General features: G+C 35.5%; 1 protein-coding gene across 1 annotated transcript in view; it reads right to left on the reverse strand.

Annotated features, from left to right (window-relative positions):
- The window catches only part of RFC1 (replication factor C subunit 1), a 42,458-nt gene that overhangs the window by 12,160 nt on the left and 10,661 nt on the right, over positions 1 to 19,637 (reverse strand). Inside the window, 8 exon segments of the mRNA XM_050896514.1 lie at positions 26 to 205; positions 1,339 to 1,446; positions 2,569 to 2,867; positions 2,961 to 2,981; positions 2,984 to 3,047; positions 3,909 to 3,986; positions 5,928 to 6,002; positions 6,726 to 6,949. Of these exon segments, the coding sequence (XP_050752471.1) occupies positions 26 to 205; positions 1,339 to 1,446; positions 2,569 to 2,867; positions 2,961 to 2,981; positions 2,984 to 3,047; positions 3,909 to 3,986; positions 5,928 to 6,002; positions 6,726 to 6,949 (1,049 nt within the window).

Consider the following 19,637-nt stretch of genomic DNA (forward strand, 5'->3'; position numbering starts at 1 on the left):
TTCACTCAGGCACAGGAACACTCACCTTTTCACACTTAGATTGGCCACAGTCTCGCCCCATAACCAGATAGTTTGTCTTCTTGCTGACATTGCCAGTTACTTTTCCTCCATAACGTTCAATCAGAGACTTGGCCTCATCTCTTTCAATACACTCCAGAACACCTGTAATTACGAATGTCAGGCCTTCCAAGCAGTTTTCAGCTCCCTGAGAACCAGAGCATTGCAGAAAATGCCATTACCTGATGCAACTCCACCAAATACCTCTTCACCATAAGCTTTTTTAACCCCCTACCATGTCAACCCTATGAAACTTTAAAAATAAGCCTATCCTACCTAGCTAGGTAATAGTTCTAAAAGCTTAAAAGCCATTAAAAGGAATAGCTACCAACAAAACTTCACACATTGTTTACCTGACCAATTGTCGTGGTTTAACCCCAGCCAGCAACTAAGTACCACACAGCCACTTGCTCACTCACTCCTCCCCACTCCCAGTGGGATGGGGAGGAAAAGCAGAAAAAAAATAAAACCCATGGGTTGAGATAAGAACAGTTTAATGACTAAAATAAAACAAAATATAATAAAAACAATAAAAAAATTTAATAATAATAATTCTAATGAAAAGGAATAAAACAAAAAGAGAGAAATAAAACTCAAGAAAAGACAAGTGATGCACAATGCAGTTGCTCACCACCCGCTGACCGATGCCCCAGCAGCGATCCACCCCTCCCGGCCAACTCCCCCCTGTTTATATACTGGGCATGATGTTCCATGGTACGGAATACCCCTTTGGCTAGTTCAGGTCAGCTGCCCCAGCTATGCTCCCTCCCAGCTTCTTGCACACCTGCTTGCTGGCAGAGCACGGGAAACTGAAAAGTCCTTAGCTTAGGATAAGCACTACTTAGCAACAACTAAAACATCAGAGTGTTATCAACAGTATTCTCACACTAAAATCCAAAACACAGCACTGTACCAGCTACTAGGAAGAAAATTAACTTTATTCCAGCCAAAACCAGGACACCGATCATACTTGTAACACTCTGTGCTTCAAGCATAGCCTGTCAGTCAAATGAGTGACAGCAATCTTCAACTTTTAAGACCAGTAACTATTTTTCATCATCATGACTTCATAAACAAGTACTGAATTTAATTTCTTAGTGTATTTCCTTACAATTAGCCACTGCTTTGCATTACAATTTAGCTTTTTCCAATACATACTTCCTATTTGAAAAAAATACCACTTTTTCAACAGTTTAGTTGATACTTGTTAGACCACTTATAACAGTAAGTCTATGATACACTCCACTTCTACATACAGAATTCTGCTGTAGCTAAACTTACCTGAGGTATCTCTTTGGAACCCAGCGCTTTTGGACCCTCGCGATTAAGGAAGCTTCGGTAGGCTTGATAATTGATTCGCTTCTTTTCAGAGTCCTCAGGACTTACAGACTTGGGCAGGAGGGAAAAAAATTAATACACATATTACACATATAAAAACAAAAAAATAAACTCAAGCATCACAGTTTAAGGCACTTTTACGCACCAAAGAAAAAGTTCTAACACTTGTTTTTAATCTATTAACATGCAATACCAAAGCTTGCTTTGGTTTTGGTGCTTGTGTTTTGAGGTATTTTTCGTTGTTCTTTTTAAAAAGATTTCAAAAACTCACCTGAGAGTTTAAAAAATATGTACCCATTGTTTATTGTCAAGTTTCTGAAGATTCGTCTGTATTCCACATGTAAATGCTCGCTTAATTCATAAAGTGTTGCTTTAAATGCACATCCTATTTTATTTCAGAATGATGATCAGGTATAGACAAGACCTACACTTACATAAAGTCTACATCGTAGTATTTCTACTTTTAAGAGACATTTAAGCTTTTTAATCAGTAAAAAATTATTTAAAACTCACCTCCAAAAAAGTTGCAGGCTCTCCCTCCCAATTACAACTGTTATTTAAGTGTCAAAATAGGATATTTTGTACTTTATGATTAAGAAGTATGTTTTAAGGTTGCCAATAACTGCCAGTGTGTTCAATAACTACAGTTACTAAATCAGACAGTTAAAAGAAAACTAAATTATATTCCTACATAATGTATCAACCATAAGAAATATACTTCAGAAATAGGAGACTAGGGAGGGAGTTGGGGAAAAAACCCCGAACAATGCCATTTATCATTCTAACAGCAGTATAGATCCACAAGGTCACCACACTCACATAAACAGTAAGCTTTCACTCACTAGGTGTCGGAATTCCTGCATTCTGCATTTTTTCAGGAAAGTTAAATGTGAAAAAGCACTGAACTGATTTTGCGGTGTACATGCATACCTTAATTAGCATTAAAGAACTCTCAGTTCCTTCACGGATTTAAATTTACACTTTTACAGCTAATTTTTCTCCTATATTTTTACAATTGCTAGGAACTTAAAACCTTACCAGAATTCAAATTCTTAAAAATTGCCCAGAAGATTCAGAGTACCAAGTTACAACAGTGACACAAACAATAATAAATGAAAACTATTTTCCTGCAAACTCCACCAAGACAACTAAATTCATTTTGATAGCTCCTACCTCAGCCTTCTTGGGAGATATTTTCTCCTTCTTTGGTGTTGTCTTCTCTTCTTTCCCTGAAGTTTTTTCTTTTGATACTAAACTTTGAGCACCTCTTTCCTTTTCAGCAATCTCTTCTTTTTGTTTCAGAGACACAAGCTTAGAGCTAGGTTTCAAAGGCAAGGTCTTATCCATCAACTCTCTTGCTATTTTACCATCAGATGATTGTGGGGATAAACGAGAGCCTTTTGAATGTTCAGATTTAGTTTGCTGCTTCACAGTGTAATTCTTTGCTTCACCTGTCGAGTTTGTTGCTTTCACTTGAAAGGAGGCAGAGGGGAGAGCACACATATAAGAATGTGTCTCATTAATATTATAAATTGGTGAAGTGTTTTCTATATTCTGTGTCCTACCTCTTTGCAACTGCTTGTATTTTCTTTCACGTTAGGACTGCTCTTGATGCTCAATACTGTTTGCTCTCCTCCTGAATCTTTCCAAGCCTAAATAAACACACAATGTCAAAGTCAGAGATGCATGTCCCAAGCTACCATTAAGTCCAGATCCCCGAGTTTCCCTACAGTTAAGTACAAGAGACTGAATGACATCTAACAAAGCTGATCCCTACCACAAGTCAGAATACAATCTCTATCAAAGGCAGACAGCTGAGCAAATTCTGCACTCAGCCATGCACATAAATGCCTTAAGTCAAAGGCCAGACAAACTTCCAGGTTACAGTAAATTTTGATCCTAACTGGTTTACTGATTAGTCTAGAAGTACTAATACTTGCTATATTCAAATTAACAACCCTAAATTCTAAGAGCCTTGACGTGCAACCCAGCAAATATTTTACTGTGCTTTACACCACAAGCTATGAGAACCGGGAAGATTCCCACCACTGGGGTTAGTCTCAAAACTCTCAAGATCCCTGCTTGCCCCTTCTCTCAAGGCAAGAAGAGCATTCTCCTTCCTTTTCTCCCATCACTTTTCACCAACTTGTGCCATTGACTCATTTTACTTGACCTGGTCCCCCTGAACCAACAGAGCTTTAGCTGATCTAAAGCAGGAGTCTTCAGCAACACACCTCACTCGATTAGAACTAGAACTTAAAATCCCGTTTCAACAGAAGAAGATAGCACAAAGATACAGTGATGCCTGCTGTCTGATTAGGAAGGACACTATTTACTGAGTGAGGAAAATCCAGGAGGAAAGTATGAAAAGTGAGTATGTTACTTTCATGCAAAGACTTTCTTGCTGTTTTTAACGCATTTGTATGGAAGTCTCAAAACAAAGGTTAGGTGTCTAAATAAGAACACTCCCAGCAATGCAATTTCTAAAAACTAAAGTTTAAAAAGAATTCAACTTTTTTCTTCCGCGGTGTTTCATCCAACACGGCCAAAGTTTTAGCAAATTCTTCATCTTCATGCAGCTGTCTCTCCAGCTGAAGAAAAAAAAAAAGAAAAAAGGAAAAAGAGATGTTTAGGCTCATGTCTGACAAGTTTTAATTCTAGTATAATTTTTTAAAACTCTATTTGCTGTTCAAGACAAAAGGCTTATCTAAAATAAGAAAGCACACAGGTGGAAAAAGTGCATCCTACCAGAGGCAAAAAAATTTCTGAAAATGGCACTGAAGAACTACTTGTTTCCCCCAAAAAGAGAGACTGAAGTCTAGTGAGAAAAGTAGAGTTTGGATTTGTTGCACTAGAAACATTAATAAGCCTGTAGAATCTGTTTTCAATGAGGTTTTCTGTTCCTTCATGTTTTTTATTGTTGTGTATCCTTTTCATTTAATAAACAATCAAAACTTGAAGGCAGGATCTCACAACCAGCTTGCACCGAAATGCAACCTGTTGACTTTAGAAAACTTCCAAAAGCAGTCCCAAAAGACAAGTAGGAACAATGCCTGTTAAGTATTACGATGTCTCAATAATGAATGTTTTATTCTCATTTACTGCTAGCAACATATCACATGAAAAAAAAAAATTCTGGCAGTTTTGGAGAATTTAGCTACTGCCCTTAGCCCAGCTCTTGTTGCCAGTTCTGTTTACTTTATGGAAACAAATATGCTTTAACTTTTTAATATCTCTACTTACACAACTGATTTTCTTTGACAGAAGAACCACTAAGAACGAATACTGCACACGGAATCTGAGAAAGTTATTTATTAATTGTAAAAAACAAAGCCAGGTTGGTTTCATTTTTATTTCACCTAACAAAATAAATGTGACAACTACAGTGATAACTGATCATCAAGTTACCTTTCCAATCCAATATGGCCCCTTGGGGAAAACTTTTGGTATTCCTGAATAGTGTATATTGTTGCCAATAAATATTGACCATTATTTTAACAAAACAACAAAAATCCTTTCATAATTGTCTTGAAGTCCAACATGCCATGCTATTAGAGTCAAACAGATGACTTCATAAAACCAATACGCCACAGGCATTATTTTTATGGGCCTGTAACAATGAAATGCATCTATCTGCCCTGTGTACAGTCAGAAAGCGGAAGGGCAGTGACTACCAAAAGCAAACGAGACTGACACAGAGATACACCTGAAATAAAGTACATTCCTTTGATGATACATATAGACAATGAGAGTGTTATAGATAAGATCAGTTCAAATGAAAGACAACACCTTGTTTTTCCTGACAGGTTGTTTAACTTTCTAATAGATTAAAGCTAGATTCATCACACCTCTGGGGAGGTCAAGGATGAGATAAGTTTTGCATGTACGATATATTTATTTCAAATGATACTCAGTATTACCAATATATGGGAAATGAATTGGATTTCCGAAAAGCAAGTAAATACGTATGACCAGTGTACCTTTCCCTCATATTAGCACTGATTCAAACAGGGAAGTTAAAGACATACACACGTAAGGGTCATTCACATTTTTCTCAACTATAAGAAAACTCAGATGACAAGTGAAACAAATCATGGATGGCAATCGCTTTTAATTTTTCACTCCAGGGAAAGGGGGGGGGACGGGGACGGGGGGACGGGACACGGACACCAACAAAAAAACACTACCACTACAAAACCAAAAAAACAAAAAACATGAGGAAGCAGAAAGTGAATTCTGTGTGAAAAGCAAGGTTATTATAGACACATCAACTCATCAACTGCACAGGTAGAGAAAGTCTGGATAGACAGAAAATAGGTTGAGATGTTCTATTTACGTAACTGAAATAACACCCATAAAAATAACTGCGTGACTATGTTTGCACATATGTACAAGAGTTAAGTATACAGATGAATTTTATTACACTCATTTATAGCATACATGGAAAGTCCATCTTAATTTCTTAAGGAAAAGCAATTTTAAGTTAAACAAACTGCTCTTGGCATAGAGCAGCAAATTTATAGAGCTTTTACCTCTGAATCTTCTTCAAACTGCAGTTGCCTAGCAATGGCCTCATCATCTAGTGTGCTGTCTCCGCTTTGCGAAGGCTATATTTAAGAAAAAAAGACAAACAGTTCAGTTTCCCCAATATTGTGTAAATTATAATAATTTAGTCTGTACGGATTCATTTTGTATACTTCTAGAAAAGGACTGGGAATGAGACATGCAGCATTTTATTCCTAGCTCTCTAACCTAAACACTATTAAACAAGGCTGTTTTCAAGAGACTTTACTACTCAAAACAAAACCATGCTATAATATAAATATCTCATGTCTTCAAACAATGCTGAACATCTCTAAAGCTATCACAGTTGGCCCTCTTGAAAGAGAAATCAATAACTACATTGTGAATTTTTTATTTCCTCCATACTTTACTTGGTGCTTTGTTATTCCATGAATATATGTGCCATAAAGCTTGGGAAAACAACCTCCTTCCTCCCCTCCACTCCCAAGTACAAGCTATCCCATCCACTCACTAATCTCAGAAAACTACTTAATTTTAAGAAAAGTCACTTGAGAAGAAGCAATAGAGAAAATACTACTTTCAACTTTGTGCTATCTTCTCAAACATGGACATGCTACTCTAAGCTTGCATTTGAGGACTTGATATGCCTGCACATAACATCAGTATTGAACTTACACTTGAGTGGTCATTAAAAAGTAACTTTAAGTAGGACAAGCAGTTAAGTACCTCCTTGCAGTCATTAAACCGGCCATTTTGATCTGCTATCAGACACATGAGCAGCCTAAATTAACCTCATCAGTACTCACTTCTTTCCTTTTACTTGCTACCAGTTTCTTTTCTGATCGTTGGACACTACTTGTCCCAAAGTAATCAAGTGCCGAGGTGGGAGTCTGTTTCACTGGAGATAATGGTTTGCTTTTAGCTCGTGGTTTTACATCTTCCTTTTTCACTGTAGTTGGTCCAATCGCTGACGTCCCATTCTCCTTCGGTTTTAGGGAAATTCTTTTATTGACAAAGTCGTCATCCTCATCTAAACATGAAGAGTATTCTATTACTTCTGGTACATGGAACTTAAGGTCTTATAATGGAACTGTCAAGAGAACTATTTTGGCAGATTACATCAACTCAGAAGCTAAGAAAATATTACAGGTGTTTAGAAGTTATTTGAAAAAAAGGCTGAGTTGCATAACACATAGTATTTAGTATCTTTAATAGCATAGCTCAAGTCTGAATAGATTGAGTACTAAAATAAGGACACAAAATTTGTTGCTTATGTTCATATATTACCTCTCATTTAGAGAGGTTTGCAAAGAATGCCTTCCCTTCTTACACAGGGAAGACAATAAACAGAAAATCTAGGTCACTGAAATTTGAACCCTCTCCTTAATTAATGCAACATCAAATTGCACAGCACAACTCTTCCTTCACATAAAATGTGAAGTACAAAGCTACATTTATTTTATTACTTTATAGCATTCATTAACAGAGCAGCTAATACAGGCTGTGTAGACTTGTATATTCTTAAGAATCTCTCAATATTACACTATAAACCAGGGGAAAATATTAGAACATTGTATTTACAAGAGCATCTTGAATAAGCTTACTAGCTATTTTTAAAGTACTGCTCATAGCTTATGAATGTTTTAGCAGAAACACTTTAACACCATTTTTTACTTTTTCCCTTTTAGTCAGAGATTCTGTGAGCTATTCTACATCCTCTACATTTCTGCACTTAAACACACTCTCCTTCCAGTACAGTCAAAACCATCTCAAAGAAATGCAGCCATTTCACAGAACACAGAAATCAGACAAGAGGTCAGCATACAAAACAGATTTTTCAATTTAAAAGGAGGAGGAAAAATGGCATACACAGTCTCATTATTAGCCCACAGACCACTGAACAAAAATTCAATCTTTCCTTTTAGGACTCTTCTATAATAACCAGGACATGGTCTTCGCAGCAATGAAAAAGAGAAAGAGGGTTTGATAGCCATTTATTCATTCTGGACTCAAACTCTTCACCCAATCAATCAATCAACAAAAAAGATTACCAAGGACTTCAAAGAGCTTTGTGTCATGTCATGAAGTCTTACTGACAGTTATACAAATGAAACCCTATCACTGAAGCATACAAAAAACCTACAGATATCATTGCCAAATGATTAGACTAATATGACAGCACAGAAGACAAACATCACTGGACGAACTTCTTGAGTAGTGATAAAAGCACTTTCTTTGAGAACTTTTCTAAAAACTCAAAGTGTGCAAGGGCTAAGAAGCAAACTGCAAGAAAATCCCCAAAATGAACATTAGACACAGAAATAAAGCACAAAGACTTCAGAGGAACAGAAACAGAGGCTGTCTCATTTGCATGCCTCTAACTGAAGTCTGGTTTTACTTTTCTCAAAATAGAGACATTTCAGACACTCCCTTCAACGTATCATAAACACAGAATGTTCTAAACATCTGTTTTATAATTGAACTTCAATTGACAGTATTATCACAAAATACGTTCATTTTCCAGTCACTTCTAATTTAAGCCCCCCTATTTCTTTTCATACAAAAATTTGTTTTCTTAATCACTTTCCTAAGTTTAGATGATGTCATATGCCTGTCATCTATAATTTTTACTATATACTAGACAGAGATGGAGGGAAACAATTATTTTTTGTTTCACTTTTCCTCAATAGATGGTAGTAACAAGAGTGTTTTAGGCATCAGCTGGAACTTTCTGCTACTAAACACTTACTAAGCAGAATGTAACAAGTACAAAAGCGGGATCCTGACTATTCCTGGGAAGAAAGTTCAGAGAGAAAGAAAAATAAAACAAAGATACATCTGTAAGGGAGGAAATTGGTTCAGCAGTTAAATCAAGAATGCCTAAAGATAAAAATTTATCTACGAGAAAGTGGCATTTTAGACAATTCAATTCACAAAGCAATATATGGAAGAGAAAATTCAAGCCCAGGCCCTCAGTTGACAGGAGCAAGTTTTACCACAAAGGTAAAAGCTTTACTATTCTCAACACTATTTACTTTCCCTAGGTAGCAGTAAATCTCTTACTGCCATTTAGCTCAATTTAACAAACTATTACATTTCTGGGAGATTTGGATACTAGATGCTTTAGGCTCCTAATTTACAATAGTTTGAGGTCCGAATAGGAGACTGCTTATCTCAAACTTAATTTCAGAAATATTTTTGCTTCTTTTAAATTTTTCAGTTTAACAAGAAAATACATTTGCAGGAGTAAAATGTACCTACTACTAGAAATCAACAGGTAACGTAGAAGTTAGTGCATTTATTTGTCTTGGAAAGAAGATACAAATCCTACTCTGCCCCCCCCCCCCAGCTTTTCTTAAGCTAAGGACTGCTCCATGCTAGAAAGAATCTTTACTCATTACTATTGTTATCAGAAGATCTGCACACAATATTGATTTTTTTCATTATTCACTCATAACCATTTAAAGAACAAAAAACAGCAGGATATTGCTTTCCCTCAAGTAGAAAGAAGCAGAGTAAATATAATTAGGTTTTAATTAAAAAGGATGTGGATTTGAGTCATTTATGATGCCAGTACTAAGTATTACCAATAATTAGAGCTTTAATTATGTCCTTCCTAGAAACGACAGGATTAGAAGCATTTATTGACTGCAAGCAGTGGCTGAAGGACAAGAGACTCACAGCACTTATGAACAGTCGTCTATAAATATAAATAAAGAAAAGGCAGAATGAGAACATGAAAGTGGTCATTAGGAAACAAAACCACCCCGATTCTATTAAGTGGGTTTCAAAACATGCTTTAGGGGACAGTTTCATCCCAGGCTCAGGAAATTCATAAGCACATCACAAATTTGCCTGATCTCCAGGCACTCCCTTTATTTCAAGTACTTAAGAACATCAACTTTTTCAGTAAAACCTTAATGCTGCTTCCTTGAAAGAAACTGCTCATGCATGCCTACTGCCACAGAAGTGAACAGGAAAGTTAATCCGTTGTACGCTTTCAGTTTCCTTATAGGCATGAAGGTGATTTATTTCATCTACAATTTTGAAAATATCAAAAGTCCTAGTATTGCTGCCAGACTATTCAGGTCAATGTTTCTCAACACATGACCTGTAAAAGTAGAGAGGTATTCTCATTCATACAAGCAAGCCAATAATTTGTGGGAAAATAAAAGTGAAAATTCAGATTTTAGCTTATAAAAATTGTAGATTAATTACACTCTTATAGTAATTGCTAGGTGAACAGTTGAGATAGCCTTACATGGGGGCATGAACTTCACAAAGTAAGAAACAGGAATCAATTTTATCGTCAACTGGATTGCTTTTATGTTGCAAAATCTTTGTATAGCAGAACAAGCCTATTCAGAGAACCGTATTTCCTGTTTACATCGACACATTTTTTTGCGTGCTATACCATGAAAAAATACCGTGGGCATACACATTTGTTTTTTTTCAGGATTAGCTCTGAATTACAAACACAAGTCAAGACCATGTATTCTAATCGAGTTTTCTGGAAATTAAGTGGATGTGACAAAGTTAATCATGTAATTAATGAAACAGACAGGCATAACAACCAGGACATTGCTTTTAATTATTCTGGATGCAAACACTAGACATGAAGCAGGGACCTATTATGCCAGGCAATGTACAAGGCCAAACTTCCCTAGCAACAAACAACAACTGTTAAATCCTGGGGGTTTTAAGAACTATTTCATGACATTAAAGCACATCTGACTTCCATTTTATATACTGTTCTAGCAGTAGCACAATTAGGTCAATAAACTAATGCCTGCAGCCCACCTGTAACTGTTTCTTACTCCTCTTCCTCTTTCCTATCCTCACCCTTTCTCAACAGGCTTTCACCTGCTGATGACAGAGCAACATGTGCTGTTGTTCCCTAACCAAGCTCTATCAAAATTAGCTAGGCTGTTTTAAACATTTGTTTAAATTCAGATCATTTTAAAAAGCTCAGGTTCAGGAATGACCTCAGCCAATCTAAAAAGGGAGCAATCTATTGCAGGAAGGGACAATGGCAACAAGCAGCATAGGACAGATCCTCAGATGGCCTTCAGAACAACGTATTTTATTCATCTTCATTTACTATTTCTGTACTGTTGAGTTCCTCATCAGTATAGAACATAATCCCCTCGTTCCTATTCTGTTCAGAATGTGAAATATTTAAGGCAGAGACAACCTCTTTCTATGATGTTATAAAACCAACTCCAAGTATAGGCAGGGCATCTACAGGTTACAAATAACTCGTACTTATGAAAAATGTATGACAATATTCTGGACATTCTTCAGTCTCAGTGGCACCACATCTGCACAAGCACTTAAAACAGTTCCTGTCCTAAAGAACTTCCAGTGTAGAGCAGCAAGTATTGCTGTCCAAGCTAAAGTTGAGGGTGGAGAAAAGTGTATGTATGAAAAGAAGTCATTGTATCAGGTTTTGATTATTTTAAATATGCATTGATCAGTACTCAACAGTCCTAACACTTGGTAGGACTGAGTTTTGTATTCACTTTTTGCTTAAAGTAAATCTAAGATTATCATCTTTAAGATAACCACCACTTCTCAAAAAAGCCAGCAAGTCTATTCAAACTCAACCCCTGTAACTCTCTCCAAAAAGAACAGATGCTACGTGTGACTAGCAAAGTGCATTTTTTTTTCCTATCTTCCTCCGCATTTAAAAACACAGTAGTTACAACCTACATTTCAAAAACTGGTCTGTACAGTCATTTAGATTTTTTATGTCATTTCTCAACAAGCTAATTGATTTTAGATGTACTACAAACACGCACTTTAAACTACAATTGTTAGCACTTCACCTATATTGACATGTCAAGGTTCCATGCTGTTATAAAAATATAAAGCTTACCAGAACCATTCCAGCTTCACCCCCCGAAATCAAATTTACATTTGGATTTTCCAATTATAGAAGATGATTTCAAGAAGTTGCCTCTGTCCTATTTTTCACTTTAAGGGAAAAAGGTTCTGGGATCCAAGACCACATGCAATAACTGCTACATCTAATTGTAATTATACACTTCAGTGGCAATCTACATAGACTTTGATACCCTTTTGTCCAGTACATAGCAAATAAAACTCTTAGTCAAATACATATACTTGTCTTTTAAAAATATCTTTAGAAAGACATTTTGGGAGCATTAAAATATACGAGAAGGCTGAATATATTTAAACTGAAGTAAATGATCTTCATCTGCAAAACCATCAATTATAGCCACTCCTTCCAAATGAAATACTCACACTTGCCATAGAAACCACTGTATGGATTACCTTGGCATGCAATTAGAAGTTATCAGTCCATTAAAACTCTCTAGAATAAACTGCAAAGAGTTATTCACTTGAACTGGTTACTTTTACCATAATAGCAGCTTTATCATTTCACAAAAGCAGATCTGAATCCTCATCATGCAATGAAAATTCATATTCTGGTTTAGTTGCGTAAAGTTTACTGCATGACAGGAATATTCAGTAACGCCAGATGAATAATTAGAAAACAGGAAAAAAGTAACTTGAAAAAAATCCAGGCAAGTATAAATGCGCTCATTTTTTTCCAGCTGCAGCTCAATTTACTGAGCCGCTCAGGACACAGTGTTCCATTTCAGACAAAATTAACTAGTCTAGCGCAAAAAAAAGAGTCCTCTTTTACATTTTAAACTAATCCAGCAGATTAACTGAGTCATTTATAAATAAATAAAAATTAAATATTACTGTCACAGAAAGTTCATACAGGAAAGTAGGAATTAGGGAACTTCACCTGCCCAATTTTATCATTTAAATGCGATATACTGAATGGTTAAAATAAGTTTGTGGTATTTCTAAGCAAAGGTCATTTGTGCGAGTATTGAAAAAAAAAATTAAATGGAGAAGCTCTACAGCAAACAATGTGAACTGCAAGAACTTTCGAAATTCTACTTCTTATCTTCTGAAAACACTGTATATACTTAAGTGCAAAAATTTGCCATCCCTTTTCACATGCTTCATGAAAATTAAAAACCTGCAAGAAACCTGTAAAAAATCGCCTACATCTTAAAAATCTAACTATTGAAAAATTACAAAGCAAGTTATAACATGATAGGTGCACCACATAATACCTATACCATTAAAAAAACCCAATAAGTTAATGTGAACTCTGAACCATAACTGGCATAAGAAAAAAAAAAACCAAAGCTACTTGCAAATAAGTTACTTGTATCCATACCACTTACAATGCCTACAATAACAGTATATGAATTACTGATGTTGTAAAGAACAATGCGTTGCTTTTTTTTCAATGGCATAGCGAATTTGTAAACAGAAATAACTTGCATGAGTCAGTATTTTTATAAAGTTTTACTCCAAATGTTACAAAGTACTACCTCTGTGTTATGATCTTAGGGCCTACCTTAAAAATGTGCTCTCTTATGTAGGACACACAACACAGAAGAAATAAGATTCATTTGCACTTACAGGACTAAAAACATTAAAATCTGGTTAAGTATTAAAAATTTAATCTACCTAATCTTCAACTGGGTTCACAAGTCATGCTGGAGATGGAAAGGAAAACAGACATTAATTGATTGAAAAGAAAAAGGCTGTTCCCTGCGCTACAATCTCCATGGTACTATTCTAAATGCTCTCCTTTTGAGATCTCAGTTTCTACTTCCTTGTACTACCCACAGTGTCATGACCATTAATGTCACCTTGTTCTGATGTGCACATAAATACCCAGCAAAACATACCTCTGTGTTTCACCACACTGATGGCATAAGGAGCCAAACAAAGTATCAGTGTGAGAAAAATAAAATCAGGGCTCAAGTTGGAAAATAACATAGATGTACAACATCGAAGATTAGGCACACAATGCTGAAGACACACAATTAAGTTCCAAGAAATGCAAAACGTAAACACTCAAGGTACTTAATACATTTACGTGTGCATATTTCTCCGTATTTCTGTAATAAAAGAAAAAACAGCCTGCATATGTGCAATTCACTGCTAGTTCACAGCAAGAAGGACGTTCAATTTTTTCATTGTACTGTTAGAAGTGTGCAAAAATGCAACTGAAACACTAAAGGGAAAGAAACCCCAATAAAAGTGCTTGTAGTCATGGAAGAGCATAATGCTTACAAGAACAGGTATCTCCACAGAACTATCAGGCAATCAGATTAACACTGGATTAAGGATACCATCTCAGTTCCTTAATTTAAAATAGATTTACTACACTTATCTAAGGTAACTTCTGCATTCAGCTACCAGAAAAAGGAGAATTCACTTTGTACTGCTTTCCAGGGGAAGAAAGGGATTAAAAAGCATTAACTCTGGCATCCAAATTAAATTGCAAAATTATTCATTTCATCTTAAATTGTAATGTAGAGTAACAGCACATGGAGCTGCCAATGCTTCTATTTAAGAGGCTCCCACGTCCAGTCTCCTAAATGCCTAAAGATTTTTTTTTATAAAAAGTAGTATTTTATGCCATTATATTTCCCATTAAAATCAGTACACATTAATAACCCAAACACTGACAGTTCTATTAAAAAAACCCAAAAAAACCAAAAAAACTCAAACCACAAAAACATTTCCATTTGAAAAGAAACCTGTTTCCTTTTCTAAATAGATTAAAAAATAGTTTGGGCTTTAAAATATTGAAAGCAGCCTACAGAATCATTAGCTTTCATACAGAAGCCATTTTTTAAAGAAGGAACAAGCATAAAGTACATATGAAAATTATTTTTCCAGAAAGTTTCCTCAAAATAAATTGACAATTAAAACAATCATTTTGCAATCCAAACATACCAAGTGAACAGCACAATACTACAGCTAGCCAGCTGCTTGACCAGAACATCTTTTAACACACCTCCAAAAAGTAGTAAAAGGTGACCACGTACTTGTAAAAATAAGTGCAACAACATGCCCATTATTAAAAACTTAAAATCTAACAGCAATTGTTACAGAGATTAAACTGTAACGAATATTTCATGTCCTGCCGTGTTTGAAATACAGGCTGACAAAGTAATCCTAAAGTAATCACTCTGTCTTCTGATAAATGAATCCTGTTCATTTTTTATTCAAAGTTACCACATTTATTTCTCAATATTGCTGTTATCCTAGATTCCACAGAGAAAAGAAAAAAGATCACTTATTTAGGAATAAGATTAAATTTTATTTCATGCACACCTCTGGTTTCCACTTACTTCCCTATTCAGGGTGGCAACTCCAGATCAAAGAAGCCAGATACTATCACACATTTATTATGTTTATACAACACTCCTCTCACCACTTAAGAGTTTGAGTGCAACAGCACATTTACCTTTACAGGACCCTTATGTTGTACTGTTGGTATTCCCAAACTTAACCAAATTAATTTTAATGGGGCTCGCTCCTAAATACCTTTTACATTGTGCTATGCAACACTAGTCCCTGCTTCTTCATAGGATTTCTGCCAGAACCTATACTCTCATTCCGGAAGTGCCTTTCAAGTCAAACTCCCTCAAGGTTCAACTACGTATTCTCAACTAACCTTTCATAAAACACTTTAGAGTAAAGCTGGTACATCGAGCGCTATTTATCACCTTCACCCATTTTTGCACAAGTACAGCAATTTCCGTACGTATACACAATGCTAGTATTGCCCAGGAAGTAACAGTGACAATTTTTTATTCCCCTATGAAATGTTTCAGTATAAGACGTGCTTATTCACTGACAATCTGCTGCTCATTTGAACCAGTGTTTGGATGTGGGGACTTTTTTTGGCCACCAGTACTAGCACTTAACTAACTTTTTTCTGTGGGGTTTTTGTGGTTTTTTGTTTGTTTCCGCCCCACCAATATTCTCTATATTAAAAGAGTCTACATTCAGCAAGCACATTCACAAGCTATTCTCTTCTTTTACTATCTTCTAAGCTCTCAAGGAACAGTTTTCCAGTAACCTGCAATCCTACTCAGTTTCTACCACTTTGGTTTTTCTAGCTTTATAAATAATTCAGCCTACCACTAGAACAAGGCTTTTTTTTTTTTTTAAGTTATATTTTAAGCAATATTCAAGTGATCAAGGCGATTGCTACATATGCGTAATTACCTCTACACGATATATATGAAAGATTAAGTACTTACTAAAAGCAAAGTCACAATTCCTGCCAAATAACCACCTGTGATGAAACCAGATGAGGTTCAACACATAATAACAGGTCATCTTCTACAAACAAAGCTCAAGGTTCCATACTTCATTAAACAGTCAAACAAAATGTTATTTTAACAAGTACAACAAACATTTGGATTTTTTCCCAATGCACTAAGACTGTTCTATCAACAAAAAAAGGCTCTTTTTTTCCCTTGTTACCTGCTATAATTACTTATCTTTTGCCATCAGTAAACTACTTATTTAAATTAAATTTGTTTCAATAATAACAAAGTATTTCTTATAGAATTACAAAGAGCAACTAGTCTTGCTTTATTTTTGCCTTTTTTTTTTAAAAAGGCAAGTTCACAAGCTAATAAGAAACACAGCAACACAATAATCTCATCAATCCACTCTTACACAAACCAAAAAGTTAATTCCCCCAACATTTTTCAAGAAAGCTGTATCCCACATAGTTATATAGAAGATCTGAAAAGAAATTCAAGAAACAACAGGAAGAAAGTTTCAAATGAAACTGAAAAATAGGTTGAGGCAATTAACTACCAAGCTTCTGACTACCTGATGCCAAAAGGCTCTTTCAAACACATTGCCACAGACAGAGCACTTGAGAATGAGATTCTGACTTTTGAGCAAGTCCAACAAGCGTATTCTTGATTTAAGTTTTCAGCTGCATAACACTACAAACAAGAAAAGGACAAATGCCCACAAATTTCATTAGGATCTTTTCTATCTACTATTTCTATATTCCTATTCTTGTGGAACATGTTTATCTCAAGCCAATAGCTGTATCAATACCATTAAAACACACTCAGCTTGACAGCTCCATTAAGCTGAAGAAACAATTTATACAGATTAAATATAAACAAAAGTCAAGCATTAAGTCTCAAGGTTATAAAGGCATTGTTTTAGTCATAGACTATTAAGTCAACCTTGTGTGTACTTAAGACTCTTTAGATAAGAGTAACCTTGAGCCGTGGTTTTCAGGGATTTCACTAGTAACCTTGACCCGTGTTCCCATGGTACCCCTATGCAGAAACACTTGATTACACCACCCTGAATTGCACAATAAACCTAAATATGTACTGTTTATTTCCCAGGAATCTGATCATTTATATACTCTGGGATCAGTGCTGTTAAAGATCCTTTTTAATTAGGAAAGAATTGTTGGCAAAACTGTCGAAGAAAAAGTTTTGAGTAAAAGGACAAACAAGATAAAGTGTTCAGGATACTTTGGAAAACTGAGCTCATTTGAATACGTGACATAGTACAGCTAAATGCCAGGTCAAATATCTAGGACAAGTGAAATAAGCACAATCCATCTTTGAAACACTGATTCTGAAAAGAGCCTGAGGAGGAAGAAGGTACAGAAAAAAGCCAGCTGAGCCACACTTCTAATGAGATCCTGCAGCAAACAATCCTTTTTTGTTTTAAAAATATATGGTATGATTATAGGGAGGCAGTGTTTATGTTCAGCAATGATCTTACCAAAAAAAAAAAAAAATACTATACCCAGGGACTGTTTCCACTTTTCCAAATATGTATCCTAAAACTCAAAGAGGGACCACAGAAGAACTCCTGGAATTCTAACACTTAAAAAACATGTTTTATCAAAATAGACTTAGATTCAAGTCAGTTAATTTTATCACAGTTTCTAAGAATCCATACCGGGGAAGTCCTGTGGCTAGTAAAGAACTCTACTCTAGGAGACAAATACAGAAGACCTGATAGATACAGCCTCAGCTGAACTCAGACTGGATATAGTAAGTACATCTAACCACAGCAGCAACTGACAAAAAGCATGTGTCTTTCTCACTTCAAGCCTAAGTTATAGTAAGCAGAGAGAGAGAGATGCATCACAAACTGTAAGAAATACCTTTGCAATCAAAATGCATCCACCTAATGTTGCAACTCTCAGAAAATTCTACAGCTTGTGTTGCACAGGTGATCAGAGTATGGTAGCCACTATCCGATATCAAAATACCTAAGTTTATCTGCATTATAACAAATCAATGTGAAATTACAATAGATCCAGTGCAGAAAGAGACCTTTATGTTTTAAAAGCAAATCAGAAAAGAATGAACCTAACGTGACAAGAGATTTAAGGTGGGAAGGTATCAGCTCTGAACACCAGACCATTCAAAAAGCTTCTAATTTATCAAATTAACTGAATCAAATTTAAGATGCTTCCAATCTATGCCATTCAGTAAGACAGGAATCAAATTCATGCTATCGTCAGAATCTTAATAAGTGAATTCTTTCAGCCCACTTATAGTCTTAATCTTTGCTTAAGTGCCACTAACAGATCTCTTAGTTAAGATGGAGTAAGAGAACAACCAGTAGTAAAAGCAACCCTGAAGTTGCAAGCACTCACATGTATTTCAAATGTATTTAAAAGAAAACCCCACACAACTCTACATAACAAAAAATGCACATGCATACACATTCAGCCAACTGTTCTCAGATGCCAAAAAAAGAAGTGTTAAAGTCCATCTTCAAGAAGTACTGAAATATTAAGCTAAATACTAGAAGCTCTGTTAATTTTCTTCCACAGATATATTTTTACAGAATTCACAAAACCTGAGTATTTTCCCCTATGCTGGTGGCATACCTTTAAGGATGCTTGATTCATAAGTAAGACTGAGTCTACATAAACTTATATTCACCTATCAAACAATAGTAGCTAATGCCACTGAAACTTTTCAATAACATCTCAAATTTAGTAGAGGAAAACGCACAATATGAAGTAATTGGAAACAAAACTGCTTCATGACAGAATTAAGGAGGGGGGAGGGGAACGGCAGAAAATCACTATCAGTTTTTTGTTTTGGAGCTGGGAAGGAAACATGTTTAATGAGAATTCTGCAGGATGAAACTTCCTTAACAGTAGATGAACGTCTCCCCTGTAAATTTACACTCAAACTCCTCTTGAGAGCACCAAGGTCAAGAATCACACAAAAAGTAACACTGAAAGCAGTACTAAGGAACAACCACCACACAAACAATGAAAACAAATTAACACATAAAACTCTTCAATCAAACTGACAGAATTTGCCCTTATATGTTCAGTTGAATGGTACTTACGGCTTGAATTAAGACTGTGTTTTTAGTTTAACGACACAGCTTCTAACAAAGTGACTAAATCTAAACAAAACTTTGCCAAGAACTTAGCAGTTAATCACTGTCACAATTTTTTCAGAAGGCTACAGGAGACCTGAAAATGATCAAGAATGGTTAACTACACTCACTCCTTTCCCCAAGAGCAAAAATAGCTCCAGAATTTAGAAAGCTGAAATCCAAAACTGAGAAGTATGGTATAGTATGGTATATACAAGGTATAATGCAAGTTTTTGTTACCATTGTTTTTTCAAATCGCAGTCCTTCCTAAAAGTCTAATAGACAAATAATGTTTTTTCAAAAAAATTGTGTTGATAAGGAAGTAAAACACAAAACCCAAGAACTTTTGCAGTCACCAATATATTAGCCAGAGATTAAAGACATGGAAAGTCATATACTAAGTACAATAAAAATCCAGGTTTTCAAATCTATTTATGGTTGGTTACAACAGTCACTTCACA

Source organism: Gymnogyps californianus, chromosome 4, assembly GCF_018139145.2.
Source record: "Gymnogyps californianus isolate 813 chromosome 4, ASM1813914v2, whole genome shotgun sequence".
NCBI lineage: Eukaryota > Metazoa > Chordata > Aves > Accipitriformes > Cathartidae > Gymnogyps > Gymnogyps californianus.